Here is a 17,577-nt window from a genome sequence, read left to right as displayed (position 1 = left end):
TACTGCTGCCCTACTGATGGGAAAGAACGCGCACAGTGGATTTGCACGTGCAAAGTAAGTTTCCTCCAAGGACTTTGGATAGTGGCGGGTTTCTGTACTAAGAGGAAGCTTCCTATACATAGAGTGGCATTTAATGTGAATATAAATGCTGCTTACTATATACAGCACGTCTTAATCCCACATACCGCCAACATGTCCCTGCTTTAGCAATGAGACCTTCAAAGTTCACATCCATCAAGACAGTGCCAGATATTACACCGCAAAAACAACAGTGGCGTACATGACATGGAACAGGAGAGGCTATACCATCTAGATACATCCTTGTTAAATCCCAGATGCATTACCCATGAACTTAAGGCTTTGGTCTACAATATATAAAACGGAACACCATAAAACGTCGAGTCGCAATAATTGATTTACTCTGAAAAGAACGCAGAGTTAAATTAGACGTGACTGTGGTGAATAGAACCCTCTTTCAATTGAAGCTCCGATGTGCAATTATTCATCGCCAGGACCATCATATTAAATATGAACGGTGTGGAAAATTGGTTTTATAACTTAGGGAAGGCAGATACAGTTCAGTACCAAGAGTGGAACGACCTTCTGTATATGACATTAAAAATTTAAAGTACAGCTTAGGAAATTGACTTGTAATATCTTAGTCTCACATACATGTAGAAATTGGAATACATATAAATTAAAAAAAAAAAAAAAAAAAAAAACATATATTAACTTTCTTCTTAAAAATTGAGATTTACTTATTTATGCTTTCTGTTTCAGACATTCACAGCATGGTGCAACTCTCACCTCCGAAAAGCTGGTACCTCCATCGAGAACATCGAGGACGACTTCAGGAATGGCCTCAAGTTGATGCTGCTCCTGGAAGTCATCTCGGGCGAGACCCTCCCCAAACCTGATCGAGGCAAGATGCGCTTCCATAAAATTGCCAACGTTAACAAGGCTTTAGATTTCATCGCGAGCAAAGGAGTCAAGCTTGTTTCCATTGGTGCCGAAGGTAATGTAATTCAATTAACACTTCATCACAAAAAATGTCTACTAACATTAGTCTTAAACGAAGTAAAAATATGAAAATTTCACGAGGAAATGGTAGAAATCTCGAAAGCTAAACTTTGGAAAAGGAAAAGTTACTTAGTAAATTTCTTTACTGTACAAGTCCGTAATTTAATATATTTCAAATTTCTTCACTATACATGTTTGTAATTTAACACATTTCATTTTAATAAGACTGTACGCGATGAAATACAAATAGGGATCTATAAAATCGGTAACTTTTTATGAGATCTGACATTGGTGGTAATGCCTCAGTAGGTATTTTGAATGAACAAGCTTTTTTTGTAAACTCTTCATGTATGACAACCCCATAAACATGCATATACAAAGTCGAGATTTTCATTATAATATACAAATAACCTTTATTTTTATGTGACTTTTAGTGACAGTTTAATGATAAAATGTAATTCCAATACACGTGACGTATAAAACGTGATAGAATTACACCTGATTAAGTTTTGAAAGTAAATATTAGGACAGCCAAAATACTCAAATATTTTGTTGCTGTTTTATAGTGTTAGTCGTATTCTAAATGAGAATGTTCAGCTGATAAATGTATAGTCACTACAAATCCCTCGTGTTCTTTTGCTAATAGCTTGAGCGTGCCGGCCAATTTGAGTTCAATTTTCTTTGACATAAAAAGCAGTTAGTTGTCTAGAACAATCCTAAAAATTGTCTTTAATTGTCAGTTCATTCGGAATTATCGGACGAAAGATCTTGTAAAACGTATATTCCCATTTATGCTGGTGGGTTTACAATAACACACAAAATAATTATAAGCTTATATTTAAAACTTCCATAATATAAACCGGAATATTAGTATGCTTGAAGAGTTTACCCAAATAAACCAGTTGTGTGTTGTTTGGTCTTCTAATAGCTGAGGTTTCAAAATTTAATTGGTAAGAGGCTTTGTGAAAATAATAGTGTAATGCTGTAAATTAGCTTTCCTCTGCTTCTGTCTTATGCAGCTTATAAAGAGAGTGTAATCTGATTTCGTTCTATTGTAATTAATAAATGTAGAACGTATATGTATATGAAATAGTTGATCAGGCCAGTCAGCATTGCCTCAGGTTATTTGGATGAACTAGGCTATGTACTGTTTCGATATACGAAGTTAATATAGTTGATGATGACACAGAAATCTGCTCGTTTCGGTGATACTTTCGTTTTTGGTTTCTTTTTTATTAAATTTTGACACGTGGTAGAAGTGAATAATCTAATGTTATGTAAATAATTGATATTTAATTTTCAAATTCCAGGATCGGCAAGAGTATTTTATTTATTTATTTGTGACCTAAGCAAATTAAACTGTTTCGAGTATTTATTTCCTATTCACTTAAATTGCCTAAGGAGCTCCTTCGTGAATAAGCGGTTAGCGTACGTGCCTTTGGCGTGGGAGACCCGGGTTCGAATCCCGTCGGGTGCTCATGTGGTTCGGATTCCACGTTAATCAGTAGGTCCTGTCTCATATAGCCTCACTGCTGAAAGACGTTAAACTCAAAATCATCACTTAAATTGCCTAGGATATGAGAATGTATAGTGTGTTACCTCCCATTTAAATTCTTCCACTTTTTACATTTTTAAGGCTTCATTAATTTTCCTATATTCACAATATACAGTATTAAAATCCTCCGTTATGGACTTAAAAAAAACATTTTTAAAGAATTTGAATCTTTGAAGGGCTTGAAAGTTATAATTGTTTCTCATTTATAGAGTTGAAGCTTTCTTAGACATTTATTTCGAAGATTCTTAGGAAGCCTAAACAAAAACCATTTCGCTGTAAAGTTAGTTTTTTTTTCGTAGTGATGATATGTAACGGGAGATTTTGATAATAACATTATTATTATTATTATTATTATTATTTTTAATTCACTCACCAAGAAGGTATCTCTGTTACCGAACGTTTCTTTTAAATAGCCTGACCCAGGGCACAAGAGTTTGAGTAATATATATACAGAATGTTTCAAAAGTCCCTTCCACCCGTTTTAAATCCGCACATAAGAAGTTTAATTGAATGTGAGATGGGCGATATACATTAGACCCAAAAGGACACTTTTGGAAATATATCGTGGTCGGCGGACATCTTGTTTCCGAAATGTTTATTATGAACGACTAGCAGCGTTCACCCCGCTTCGCTGCGGTCACCCCGGAACGCAATAAACGTTGTTACTTAGATAATTTTTACTTTTTCGCTTTCAAGTGATATGATAAAAACCATAGTAGATTGCAGTAAATGTTAACATTATATCGCCTGTCATTTATGTTAACCCGCCGAGTGACACGGTCATGCGGGTTGCATATAAATACGTTTATTTTTACCTATGATGAACTAACAAAGGATTTGTACGTTATGGACACTTGAATGGTCAATTATCTCAAGACACTGGTAATTAAAAATTAAAGTGATATGATAAAAACCATCTAGGGTCCAAATCCTAATAACCCCCCAAAAATGAAAGAAATTGGTTCAGCCGTATTAGCGTGATGAGGGAACAAAGGATTTGTGCGTTCTCTTTTATATATATAGATAGATAGATAAGTGGATAATGTGACATATGACCTTGGAATAGAATTTTCTCAGGACGTCAAATATGCAATCAGATTTCATATGATTAAATTTGGTGAAAAGTTATTGGCAGCTAAAAGTTATATTTGCCTGTTACACAATGTATTCCATATGTTGTCCTTACACAATGTGTTCCATATGTTGTCCGTGCTGAACAATGAATGTTTTCAGACGCTTCTCCTAGTTGCTGTGGACACGAACCAGGGTATCGGGTAAATTTGTGTACAGGCAGCGATGATAACGTTGTTCCCAGATAACAAAGATTACGAATTTTCATTGCGTAAACCATAGCCTTATATGTCCCCAAAGGTGGAAATGAAGTGGCGTTAGGTCTGGTGATCGGCAGGTCATTCAACTGGCCTACGTCGACTAATCCATGTCCCAAGGAATTGTTCATCCAAGTAGTGACGCACCACGACGCCATAGTAGGGGGGGGGGCGCCATCGTGTTGAAAAAACTGGTGAATGTACGCTCTTGAGACATCGCAACTGGCATTACCTGTTCCTGTAACAACGCGAGGTATCGTTCCACAGTTGAAGTTCCTGGAATAAAAAAAAAAAAAAAAAAAAAAAAAGACCGATTATTCGTGTTCTTCATATGCCTATCCACACCATCATCTCTGCACTGTCACTGGAAGGATTTGTCCACGGGGGGTTTCAGATAACCAATAGCGTATGTTCTGCCTGTTAACCTTCCCATTTACGTAGTGAGCTCCATCCGAATGGAGTATCCGCATAGTCAAGTTAGGGTCTAGCTGTAATTGCTCTATAGTCTACTCCAAAACTGCATTTGTACCTTATATGGATGCCACTTAAACCTGTGCACTGAACTGTGATTGACCCTACATTACATTGATAAACGACATGTGCTTCGCTAGGGTGATGTCGAGAAAGAGGCCGGCACTGCCGTAGCTGTTGCTTCGTTTGTGGCTGTACGCGGTCGTTGACTACGAGGTCTGTCCATAACTTTGCCCGTTTCCTCAGATTTTATTAATAAATGTGACACTGCAACATGTGACACAGGGTCACGTTGTGAATGACGCTGGTTGAAATCAACAACCACTGCATGGGCCCCTTCCACCCCCATAAGTTAATTATTTGGATGCATTTCTCACATGTTAACGGCATGGTTCCACACCTGCAAGAAATAGATAGACGTAACTCAGTTGCCAATAACTTTTCACCACATTAAGTTACATGAAATCTGATTGCATATTTGACATCCTGAGAAAATTCTATCGGATGGTCGTATATCATACTACCCACATTCATAATAAAAATTTCGAAGATAGCGTCCGTCCGTGTGACATATCCCCCTGAACCTAATGTGTATCACCCATCTCACAGTCAATGAAACTATATCCGTGTAGATTTTTAAAAGAGTGGTAAGCGACTTTTGATACACTTTGGGTATACTGGTATATATGCAGTGTGTAGACCGTTTATACTTGCCTTAATGGCTTAAGTAGCCATTCAAGTGGTCACACGAACAATTGTTCAGTCAGGTAACCTATCGTACATATGTTCAATGTCTATCTGGAGAATGGTATACCACTTTTGCTATAGGTTTTGATGTAGCTGGTGATCGTCTTTGCCAGAGACCAGTTAGTAGTCGTCTCACCGTGTTCCATATGGTACTGTAAAGAGTTTAAGTCCGGAGACCTAGCAGACCAGAATAGAAAAAAGTACCCCGAAGATACTGAGTTGACAGTGATTGGGGATGCACGTTATTCTGCTGGAAGATGGAGTTATACAAAGTACCCAGGTAAAAGTTGAAAGACGAGGTTGACGACGCCATGAACGTGTAACTAGGTACTAGTAATGCTCCCTTCGAAGACCTGACACAAATGGGATGTATAACTTAAGCCCACATACCAGAGTACCATGTGGGATCCTGTATGGTGATTACAAACACACGCGGGATATTCCTGTTCACCTGTGTATCTGCGAATACACACATGACCGAGAGGGAAAAGACTTTCATCGCTGAATACCATTACCCTCCATTCGCGTCTCTATTTCAGTCTTTCGCAAAACCAAAGAAGACGCCCTCGCCGGTGACAGTTGTGAGCGTAATTGTGCGAGAGGAACTCGAGAGCATAAGATCTACCTTCAACAGTGAAGTGTTAAGTGTTCCTGCGCTTATATAGGGTCTCCGGTCGCTCTAATTGCATTGGTTATCGCCGTTCTGACAGTTAGGGTGACCTAAACGATCTTTCTGTCCAGGTACTTCCCAGAGCGTCATAGGAATGCATGGAGGGCACGTCAGTATCCACACAAGCAGCATTTCTGTGGAATGACCACCCAGCCTCTCGCAGCCCTTCCATACCACCTCACCTGAAGTTATTTAATTACACAGTATTCATTCGCTAGCGTCATCTTAGCATTGCAAACACAGACTGATGGCCATACAACATTCACATGCAAACACATTTTCACATAGAACTTCGTGTTGTTCAACGTCAAATTAATAACAATATGCCCTCTATAGACACACATTTTGTTTTGTGAATTTCTTTTGAATCAGACTATGTATTATTGATATTCTTAAGTATCTTTCTATCAATAATATATTTGTGTGTATTTATGTGAGGAAATAAGGGAATTTAACTGTTGAAAGGAGGTTAATAAGTTAAATGTTTATCATATTTAAAGTACTGTGGAAATTTTGTATTAATCATTTCAAGATATTAATTGATATTCTTGTTTTACTTTTGCATGTCCTTTTGTTCCCATGTTGTGTATCATAGTAAAATTCTAAGTTGCTTTTTCTCATCACATTCTACTTCAATCATGTACATATTCGATATGTTTCAGAAATCGTTGATGGAAATCTGAAGATGACTCTGGGTATGATTTGGACTATTATCTTAAGGTTTGCCATCCAAGATATCTCGGTTGAGGAGATGACAGCGAAAGAAGGTCTGTTGCTTTGGTGTCAGCGGAAGACTGCTCCTTACAAAAACGTCAACGTCCAGAACTTCCATCTCAGGTATGCGCTGTACTTTTCTCTGACTTTTAAAAATTTATTTTTTCACACATTGTAAAGTTCTTAATTAAGTCATTTGCAACTGACCAATGTACAACGTAGGAGCACACGTTTACAGTTGGAGGAAGGAGAGAAAGGGAGAGAGAGAACACACACAACAGAAGAGGGTAGGATACGAGGTAGGGGAATGAGAAATAAGTGTTGCCAGTGCATGAATAGTATGTCCACAAGATCATGGACTCACCGTCTTGCTTATTACTACTGTTCTTTCCCGACGCCACGTTACCTGTATTCTTCTTCTCACCTCCTAGTTTACTGAGAAGAGGAGCAGCAAACTGTGACGTTACAGAGCCTCCAGTTGGAAATAATTGTTGTCATTGAAAATCTGTCTGGAAAAAAATAACAATTCCCTTGCCTTTAATCAGGGAATATTAAGTCTTTGGTTGAAAACTAGGAACTGCAAGATAATTACGTGACGCTGAATATCGTACTGGTAATAAGATCGAAAGGTTAAGGACCAGTAGGACATTTCATTTACATAATAAAGCTTTTGAAAGGTGTCTTGCGTAAACAACCCAGATTGGATTGGTACAGTAGGAGGAGCACTAACAGATTTTACTTCTTCGTTGATGAACTTCCAGGTTTCTCGTATCTTTGAATTAAATAGTTCGTTATTCGACTAAACCTTGTTATTGAGTTTGGAAACTATTCTCGGATGAGCAGAATAAAAGGATGCGGTTGGCGGTGGATAAAAAAATAAAACTTAATAGACAAATCTGAATTTTGAAATAATAGTTGAAAATAAGATTGCTAATAGTTTCTTAATTTCATCCAGTAAGATTGGTATTGTAATTCATTATATATTTTGATACTGAATGATTGTCTATGAGGAACGTAGTTTACAGGTGCTTATCATCCGAATTATCCGAGATAGTTGCCATGTTATTAAAAAAATGTTGTTTTAAACTCTTAAACTTCTTTTTAAATATTTAGTTATTTTTACGTGAAGAAAATTGTCAATAAGGAAAAGGCGAATAATAATCTCAAGGTTAAAATGTTAACTAAAATACTCAGTTGCCATTGTTATTTTTTGTAAATGCTTGTTTGTCGGTAGTGTTAACATTTATAAAATAAGGAGGTAACTTACTTGGTTGGAATGATTGAACTTGAGAGCCTTGTTTTCTGTGTTGTTCCACTGGATAACCAATAAGCCTTGCAGGTGGATGCATCCTCCGTTACTAAAGCCTTTTTTTCAATTTCGAACTTTCTTTCAAGATCTATTCCTATACAGTATATACACATATTCCTATATATGCATCTTTATTACGTTTCCCGAGGACTGAGGATGTGGCCTTTTAATGAAATTTCCCACGACTTCCTTCTTCAATATATCATGCATTAATCACATTTACCAGCTAAATGTTGTTGTCACTATTCTTGCTGGTCCTCATGACTCTAATTTCATAACTTACACATATAAACAGAGAACGTCTTCTTTTCATATAAAGACTAAAAGCGATTTCATTGAAATGTATTGTCGAAGAGTATGACCGGAAACAAGGAATATCCAGTTTATTCATTATTTCGTTATTAGGAACAGAGTTTAAGACTACACTGTATATAGTTTATTCAGTACTAGTATAATGTGCAATGAGAAACATAAAATATACTTGTATCTGAGAGCCTTGTCTTCCTCCCTCCCTCCCGTTGCAAATAAAACTTAAAATGAGATACTTCAAAGAAAGTTGCAAAAGAAACTACTGTACTTTTGATTATAATCTTTCGATTATCTCCACCATAATTTTGAGAAACCTTTGCAGCCACAGGAAAACGGACTAAAATTTATATAAGTGATGAATAAAACCAGTACTTGAAACTGATTTTATGATTTGAAATTTCCTAGAACTGTTTGATTTGACAGACCATCAGATCTAGTTTTACATAATATACAAACATATGTCGTAATCGCTGCTTCTGATTGTGAAATTGTAAAAATACATGCCTTCTCATATTAATACATTGCATTTCGACATGGATTCTCTCTTTCTTCTGACCTTTTTTTAAAAATAACTATCACTTTATTATTTATTTCATCAAGTTCTTATCATGGTATTAAATGTTATTGAAATCCCTTTCAGGGGTTTTCATGGGAATTTGGGACATACTATTTCTGTTTCTTACGATGTGAAGAATTTTCAACAATGAGTCGTTGGATATCTTATCGAATCGTGTTTGTATAACATAATTTATCTAATATAATTTGCCATAGTTTCTACAGTTTCACAAGTAGAAGATTTTTACAGTTTAGGACTTATTTTTTGAACAGAACACTAAATTCTAATTGCTAAATTAATTTTTATTTATATTATCAAGAGAAAATATATTACAGGATCAGTGTGTTTTGAATCGAACATATAGCGTCATGATAATAGATATTATTTGCTAAGATAGGTTTAAGTGTTCTTACAACTCATTATAATGTTATTGCAATTATTGTTACTTTAATATTCGTCTCATCTGTTGAATTAGTTTATGTTGGAGTACGATTTTAGCTTATGTAGACATACGTATCTACGAAATGGAATAATTTCTTTTGAATCAAATTTACTCATAAATATGGTGAGTCTATTAAAGTAGTTAAAGTAGCGTCTCGTAAATAAATCTAGGGCATATTTTTATAAGGAAAATATTTCCAGTAAGACATTGAAAAAGCTATGCTGTGATAATATGTAGTTAAGCTCGATACTGACACTATTGTATTCACTTACAGCTTTAAGGACGGTTTGGCCTTCTGCGCTTTGATTCACCGGCACCGTCCCGACCTTATCGACTACCATAAGCTGTCTAAGGTAAGTTAAAAAGGTTAACTATTTATTTATTTATTTATTTATTTATTGAGTTTTTATTCTGCACTATCTTACGGTATAGTATTATTTGCTTTTAGATCGGATAGAGACAATATGAAAACTTCAGTTTACATCACGTCGTATAAGTTTACAGAAATCATAGGTTTAAGCAGGGACGGCTATGCAATGTAATTACAAAGTCACTTGCCTTCCCAATTAGTACAAAATAATAATCACGAAAAATTATTACGGGATTGATGTCTGTGAGAGATTTGGCAACATCAGTTGTTTTTTACTTTGTGAATAATTTGAATTCTTTGTGTTCAATAAAGTGTGTAAAGTTAAATAATTCGGAATGTAAGACATATAAATATTTTGGATATATGATTATACAATGGTATATTTTTCCTGCAATGTATGGACTTAATATCAAAATTTAAAGAATACCTTCAAAGTAGAACATCACTGGAAGTCTTAGAACCAGGGGATGATTTTACAACACGTGGAGAGGGGGATTGCATAGGTAGTTTCACCTCCATTGTCGATGTGAATCCCTTGTTGTAAAACTCTTGAGCTGCCACTGGGCTTAAGTGGTTACCCAGAAAGTTGTAATTGTTGTATAGCCAGATCTGTTAGCATGTAAGACTATATAGTTACGCCAAATGAGTTTGACTTCTAAGTTCAAAAATAGCTTGTCCTGGCTATAGTAATATTAGAAGAACTCTCCTTTGTAACATTAGAAGAATGCCAACATGACACATTCTCTCAGTATGTGTATATTACGGTTTTGAAATATAGGCTTAAAATAAATTAGATACGTAGTAATGCTATTTTGTGATATTTTATTAAATTTACAAATCTGAATACAAGATTTCTAAAACATTTCTAAGTATTAATCTTTCTAAATACTATACTGCTACTTTAGAAGACTATTATTATTTCTCGGACAGTGTGAAAATTGAAGTAAATTTTCATATTTGTGGTCTTAGCGCCATAGTACTTCAGAAACGCAAATTAAATTAACTTGTTCTTTATTTTAAATTTCATTATATTATTATGAACAAAGAACATTCTTATTTAAATGGAATAGTTACCGTAAATCAATCCATTCAACTGAACGAATTATAGTGTAGCGTACTGTCAATGCTGGTCCTTTTCTCTAGAAGATGGGATATTAAATTCTAGATTAGAATGAATTCATATCAGGCAAATCTTATACGGTATAAGACGTGAGCAAGGGAAGGTTACACTTAACACACCCAAAATTACACTCAATATTGGAAAAATTTATAGTTCGTTATTATTTTGTTAGAACAAGAAAGATTTTCACCTGAGACAACATTTGCATCTGATTCAAGTTCCATTGTGAGCAAATTACCTTATATGTAAAATTTCCAGTTTTAACTATCCAGAAATCCATTAAATTAGAAATATTATATTTATTTACATGAATAGGTAGCATACTTAAAGGCCAATTTAAACAAAGACATACCTTACGTAACATGTAAAGAGAATGCCATGTTGAAGCATTGAATAGATTGCAGAATATATAATATGTTTTTTTAGATATAATTTATTCAGCGATTGTTTTTTAAGAAAATGTGTGTACCTTCTATGGTAGATATGATTTGCCTTAACAGTTTCACATTTTAATCTTGAAGTAATATTAGTTCATTGAAGCTGAGAAAATCAGTGTAGCTCAGTAAAATTTATTATTTCGTAGTTGTACTAAACTGGTATCTGTATAATTGCCTTTCTCTCTTTTGGTAGGATAATCCTCTTGAAAATCTCAACACTGCTTTTGATGTGGCAGAGAAGTATTTGGATATCCCACGAATGTTGGATCCAGATGGTAATTTTATTTTCATTTCCTTTTATTCAAATGTTTGAGTTGATTCAAACTTAAAGATCTTATTATGTATAAACTTACTTTCTTGTGTGTGAGAGTAATGTATAAGGTAATGTTCTCTGATCAAAACATGCTTTTAAGTTAAAACTGGAAGTGGATTTCGTTATTTGAGTAATGAATTCAGAGTAAAGTGTTAGATTATATGCATGCTATTAAAACATATTTTAGTATAAATTATACTTAAAGTATTCATTCTGTTTGTCTTAAATACGAACATCAGTTCTTAAGTTCGGACAGGTGTACATTTGAAAGCTACGTTATTGATGTTTAATAAATTAAATTGTTTGGTAAGAATACACCTAATGTGGTCATCTTTCGTCATTATTATTTGCAAAGGACTTCGCGTACACTCTGGTATCCTGCTGATAGAATCGTAACGTAACTATTGTCTCTGCATACGCTGTGTTATCCCGCTAATGCAGTTGTAACTAAATATTTGTTCTTTATACGTTCAGCAATTTCAGTCTTTTGCATGTTAGTAATTTTTCTTCCATTACATGTTCTATCCCAAATTTGTTACTTCAGCTGGTTATCCCGACCTTTCGACCGTTACCGAGGTTCGTATAATCCACTGAACCTCCTTCGAGCTAGGGATTGGGACTTGGAACTATGTCCCATAAACGAGGAGTTCCCAATAAGCGCAAGTTGTAAGCTTGCGTTAATTATGCCCCTGTCCTTTGTGCACAACTCTCGATTGAATGATCTAGTGAGGCCTTCGGACTGATGCGCAGCACCTCTGTTTTGCGGTGGTACCGACGTGTCGTTGAGATGATCAAACTTGATCATTTAAGGGAAGTAAAATGCTTTTATTTATTTATCTCATATTTTGCTCTCTCTCCCGCGCTCTATAACACATACATACACATTATTTTATAGTTCCACTCAGCGTACTTTCTTCATATCTGTATTTTGGATACTCATTTGTGTTATCCCCTCATACTTCTATACTTTGATACGAGGAACCCGTTCTCACATGTGCATAGTAGCGCTGTGGTTGTGATGTTACATTAAATTGTATATCCTTGTCTCATTTATAGCTTCTGAAGGAATGTGAAGTTCCAAATGAGCAAACAATCTGTAATGTTTTTCTTAATTCTTCAATTATGAACTAACTTTTTCTTTCGATGCCTGCTTTCGCTTTTTCTTTTCCTTTTTCTTTTTAATTCAAATTCATGCTTTATATATTATCAAATCTTTGTCTAAATGTAATAACAGGTAACCTGCGCTGTTTTTCCCTTCAACTTCTGTAACTGATGTGGGTCTTTTCTTCTCAGTCAACATTGTTTTCGATTTCTTACCATTACGAGTATTTTCATTCCTATTTTTCACAGCTATATGTGGTTGGATTCAAATATTCATTGATTAGAGTTTAACATCACCGTTTTACCACCGAGGCTATATGAGTTTGGAGCGACTGTTTAAAGTAGCATATCCGAACTGTCAGTCGAGTATTAACCCCAGCGGGTATCGAATCTGAAGCTATATGAACAGAAAGGACATACATTAGCCATTTTTCAATGAAGGAACACTTTCAGAAAAAGAGTAACACTAATTGTCTAGTATTCGGTTTCGTATTCACTTGGCAAAAGATCAGTACTATGCGATAATTTGTCGACGGAATATTTAAATCCGTTCATCAATCCACAATCGCTTTTAGAAACGATTCTTGCGTAGCTTTGATTTTTATTTTTCCTTCACACATAATATATTCAGTAATAATACTAAGAATCGAAAACCATAGTCACCTCGCATCTCTCTTGTTGAAACACTTCTCTTCCACTATCATTTTTTTTTCTTTTTAATATTTATTTTCCGTCCATGTCTTGTAATATAAAAAACAAGAAAGAAATTCGCCCTTTCAGATTAATTAGTACATAATGAGAGAATTCAAACGTGACTTCATTGTGTCTGTAGATAATTATGTATGTACTGTATACACTACATTCCCATTAATTACCGGACAAGAGTTTGTTCATCGTGCGCTGATAAGGAGTTAGTATGCCGTATATTCATCATTTGTCGTGGGAACAAACTCGAATCTTCTAGGAAGATTTTCCAAAAGTTTACATTGGACTCCGGCAGGTATTGTTCTCCATTCTTCCTGCAATATGATGAACAGTGGCGGTGATTTTGAGGCGTTGTGGTTTGACCCTCAACCGACGTTCCAATTTACTTCAAAGATGTTCAGTAAGATTGAGTTAAGGGCCACCCTGTAGCAGGTGAAATTTGAAACTTACTGAAAATGTCATGTATTGAAATGACCGAAGCAATGGTCTCCAATGATCATGCCCCTTTCAGCTATAATTTCAACGACAAGCGCTTATATAGCCCTCTTCCGATGACACTTCGCCGTTTCATCGCCACACGATAGATATTTGTAACGCTAGAACGAGTCTAGCTGGCTCGGGGATGTCCAGTAGTTGATGGTAAGGTTATTGTCTAATGATAAAATAATGATTTCTAGTTTGTTAAGTGCAGCATCATTGTTACTAGTTTACGAGACATTTTAAGAAGGTTACATTGAATATCTAACTTTACATGTCTTAACTACTATTACCGTTGGTACTGTCAAATTTCATATATACATGGGGCAGTCAACAAGTTCCCGGAATGTTGTAGTTTTGGCAATTGTGATCCAATCACAATAATTCTTGTATAGTACAGTCCGTAGGTTGCCTAATTATGAATTTGACAACTGAACGTATCATAATAGGCAATTTACGAGTAGTGTAGCTGAACGGAGGAGTGAATGTGTGGTGATAAATTGGCTTAATGTCGCAGTTCGAGCAACGCACAAACATCACGTTCATGTGCAAATTTGAGAAATTTGCTTCAAAGATTTTGACAGCTTTAAAACAGTTTAGCAGCATCGAATTTTTGGCTCATCCCAAAGTTAAAAATGGGCCTTAAAGGTACCCATTTCGCCACCTTAGAAGAGATCAAAACCAAAGCGGTGGCTGAACTTTAAATGATACCAAAAGAGGAATATCGTCGTTTTTTCCAGCGGTGGAGCAGGTGTGTGTGTTGTGGCAATAAAAAGCTACAAGAGAATTCTGGGAACTTTTTGAGTGCTCCTCTTATATGTGTATAGGAGGGGAGTGAAGTTCTTTCTTTCCCTTAATCAAGTTAAAAACATAATCCTCAGATTGTTGGATACCTTGATAGTTTTTAAATTTGAACAGAAGATTTGTAAGAGAATTGAAAGAAGTCTGAAACTACAATTATAATCTCTTTCCACTTGTCTGGAGAGATGCTAGGTTAAATACTTTTTATTTAATCATAAAATTAAGAATAAGATATTAAGACGATTCTTTCCTGTCTTCAGTATAAGTATATGGTAATGAAGTCTACCTCACGTCTATAGTCGAAACGCTTTGTATTATGGACGTTGTAATCTAATACGATGTTTATATTTTGTATGTGTGGTAGAACTTTAAGGAGCAAGATAGTACTATGACTTACAATTTCAGATCTGATTAACACTCCAAAGCCTGATGAACGTGCCATCATGACCTATGTGTCATGCTACTACCATGCTTTCCAGGGTGCACAACAGGTAAAAGGAAAATGTATTCAGTGTGAGACATGAGGAAACCAGAATGAATTACTTTAACTGCACATAATTTCATTCTGTCTTTGAAAATTGTAAATAATACATGGTGTATAATGCATTAGGCTTAGAGTAACGCATATTTTGTTTTCATGTTGCATTTTCGGTATTAACAGCACTTCCAGTTAAGTTATGGTAAACGCGTAATCTGAAATATATTTCCTGTGTTATCCCCTATAATATGTTCTTATGAAGAAGTTCATGGAGAATTTCGATTTTCGGTAGTGTTATGGTGTATCCTACGTGCAAGTTGCTGAGCTTGGTTTCTGTTTTTTACTGATTTTAGTAAATCATTTGTTCTTGCGCTTTATAAAGTATTCCCTTAAGATCACCCTTTTCGAATGTTGTTGGGCCGCGGTGGCTCAGTGATAGAGCGTTCACCTCTGATGCTTGGGGTCCCGGGTTCGATCCCAGCCCCCGCCAAGTGAACTTTGTGGTGGACAAACACCGTGTACGTGGGTTTCCTTGGGGTTCTCCCGTTTCGTCCCACTTTCTTCATTCCACCATTTCATTCATTACTCATCATCACCAACCATCTCCTTTAGCCTAACCGGCATAACCGTGGGACTTAAAACTCAAATATTTCATTTCCTTTCATTTCGAATGTTGTGAATTTCTAAGTGAAAAAGTGGTATTAACTAACCAAACAAGTACCGTATTTTAAATACCGGATTCAGTTTTTAGGTAGTTGTTCTAACACACTTCAAGTTCATCGTGAACAGAATTTAGCACCTAAAGATCATAAATATCGGCGTCTCATTTTTTTTTTCATTTATTTTTTTAAAAAATTAAGTAACTATTTAAAAACTTTCGTTTAGTCCTTTATTTTTTACAGTATATTCGTCATAGCATTGGGACTGACGTATATTTTCTCATCTCTAACAGCATATAGTTGTAACTTAACATTGTTTTTTGAAAATATATTTGAGTGAAAATTTGACTTCTAATGTTGAGAAGGATAAAATGGGTCGCATTTTTAGTTTCTTTTCGTTCATTTCTCGAGTTTGCGTGTACTGATTACGATTGATAAATATATTACTTCTGCTTGTGAACTTTACCACGTATCTTCCGAAAGAGGTGGCTCATTACAACGAAATAAATGACTCATTAGAAATTACGGGAAATTCAAGTTCTTGTTCAAGAACCTCGTGGTCTTCAAAAAACTTATTACCATTACTTCATGATTTTAAAATTAACTTTAATGAATTAGAAAAGGTTATATAGATATGAAGCAGACTTCGTTAACTCTGAAAGAAAGATTGTTGATGGAAAGAAATTTGGTCAGCTTTTGTACACAGTCATTTTGTTTCTAGTAACCCAGCTCAGAATTTTAATCAGTTTATCTGCTATGAAGTTAGACAGTCTTGAAATTCTGTAACCAAAGCATTATTTTACGATTTTATTTTATTTCACGATCCTGTTGTTTTCTCCGTACATGAACTTCTTGACTTACTGTATAATTATTTAATATTTTATTTCACAAACTTAAAAACTGGTTTACTGCAGTGCAATGCTACGGTAAAGCGTGTTGCTTTATGTTTATTTTTTATTTTCATTACTTTTATTTTTATTTATTCAATTTGTCAATTTTAGAGGTGCGAACTAATTTTGCTAGCATGAAGTGCTGTTGTGATAGTCCTTAGTTATTTTTGCATTTTTACCCCTTGAAATGAAAGCACTAAACTGCCACATTTGCAGAATATGTAAATAATATTGGAGTTCGATAACCGTTTAGTGGATTGTTTATGACTAACATCTGAGTGGAATACTTTCTTTCCAGTGTTATGGAAAACTTATTGAAAGAAACAGTACTAACCTGAATGTGTATTTCGCATGTGCTGCTTTTCAGATTTGGTCAATACTGCCATGCCTGATGAACGAGCCATAATGACATATGTGTCTTCATATTATCACTGTTTCTCTGGTGCCCAAAAGGTGGGTACGTGTTCTTGATTGTGACGTTAACTTTTAAGTTACCTGTCAAGTACATTGTTAATGTGCAGTAGTAAGTACGGATGTTAATCAGTGAATGACTAAAGACAGTGTGTTGTATTTGTATTAATAATAAAGTATTGTTGAATAATGTAGGAAAATCACAATTGTATTGAAATGTTGTTTGAGAACATTGGCGAGTTTTAGCTAAAGAACGTATTTCACTGATATTATTACGGGCACGAAATGGTTAATGATGATAGATTAGCGGGCTCCATCTTCTATATTCAGACACCGTTCTAATCAGTCTTAGTCAATGTTTTCGTTTTAGTTTTTTCATTCATATTGGTACCGCTACTTTCATTTTCAATTTAATTATTCTTTGTAAAGTGTAAGAACATTAGTTAATATATTAGCTGTTTCTTGCAGTATAATTTTTATGAAATATTTTTAAATAACATAAATAGCTTTCTTGCGACCAGTATGTGTTCAATTATTGCGTGTAGTGTCGTGTTTGATGTTCTGTAAGGGATCGATATATATATATATATATATATATATATATATATATATATATATGATTGACCCAGAATCATTAGAACATGTGAGGAACTAATTCAGTGAAACAAGTAACAAATTGCGGGTCAAGAAAACC

The 17,577-nt window shown here is 35.0% G+C and overlaps 1 protein-coding gene across 5 annotated transcripts in view; it reads left to right on the top strand.

Annotated features, from left to right (window-relative positions):
* The window catches only part of Actn (alpha actinin), a 183,431-nt gene that overhangs the window by 133,146 nt on the left and 32,708 nt on the right, over positions 1-17,577 (top strand). For 2 of the 5 annotated variants that reach the window (XM_081725761.1, XM_081725759.1), the window contains exons 2-6: positions 781-1,015; positions 6,454-6,628; positions 9,396-9,474; positions 11,242-11,323; positions 16,840-16,925. In XM_081725761.1, the coding sequence (XP_081581887.1) occupies positions 781-1,015; positions 6,454-6,628; positions 9,396-9,474; positions 11,242-11,323; positions 16,840-16,925 (657 nt within the window). Of the gene's footprint in view, positions 1-780; positions 1,016-6,453; positions 6,629-9,395; positions 9,475-11,241; positions 11,324-14,850; positions 14,950-16,839; positions 16,926-17,577 lie in introns of all 5 variants that reach the window. The other 3 variants (XM_081725762.1, XM_081725760.1, XM_081725764.1) reach the window with 2 other exon arrangements.

The sequence above is a fragment of the Thermobia domestica genome, chromosome 9 (assembly GCF_964235325.1).
Source record: "Thermobia domestica chromosome 9, izTheDome1.hap1.1, whole genome shotgun sequence".
NCBI lineage: Eukaryota > Metazoa > Arthropoda > Insecta > Zygentoma > Lepismatidae > Thermobia > Thermobia domestica.
Note: the sequence above shows the minus strand (reverse complement) of the source record. Positions and strands in the feature narration are given on the sequence as shown.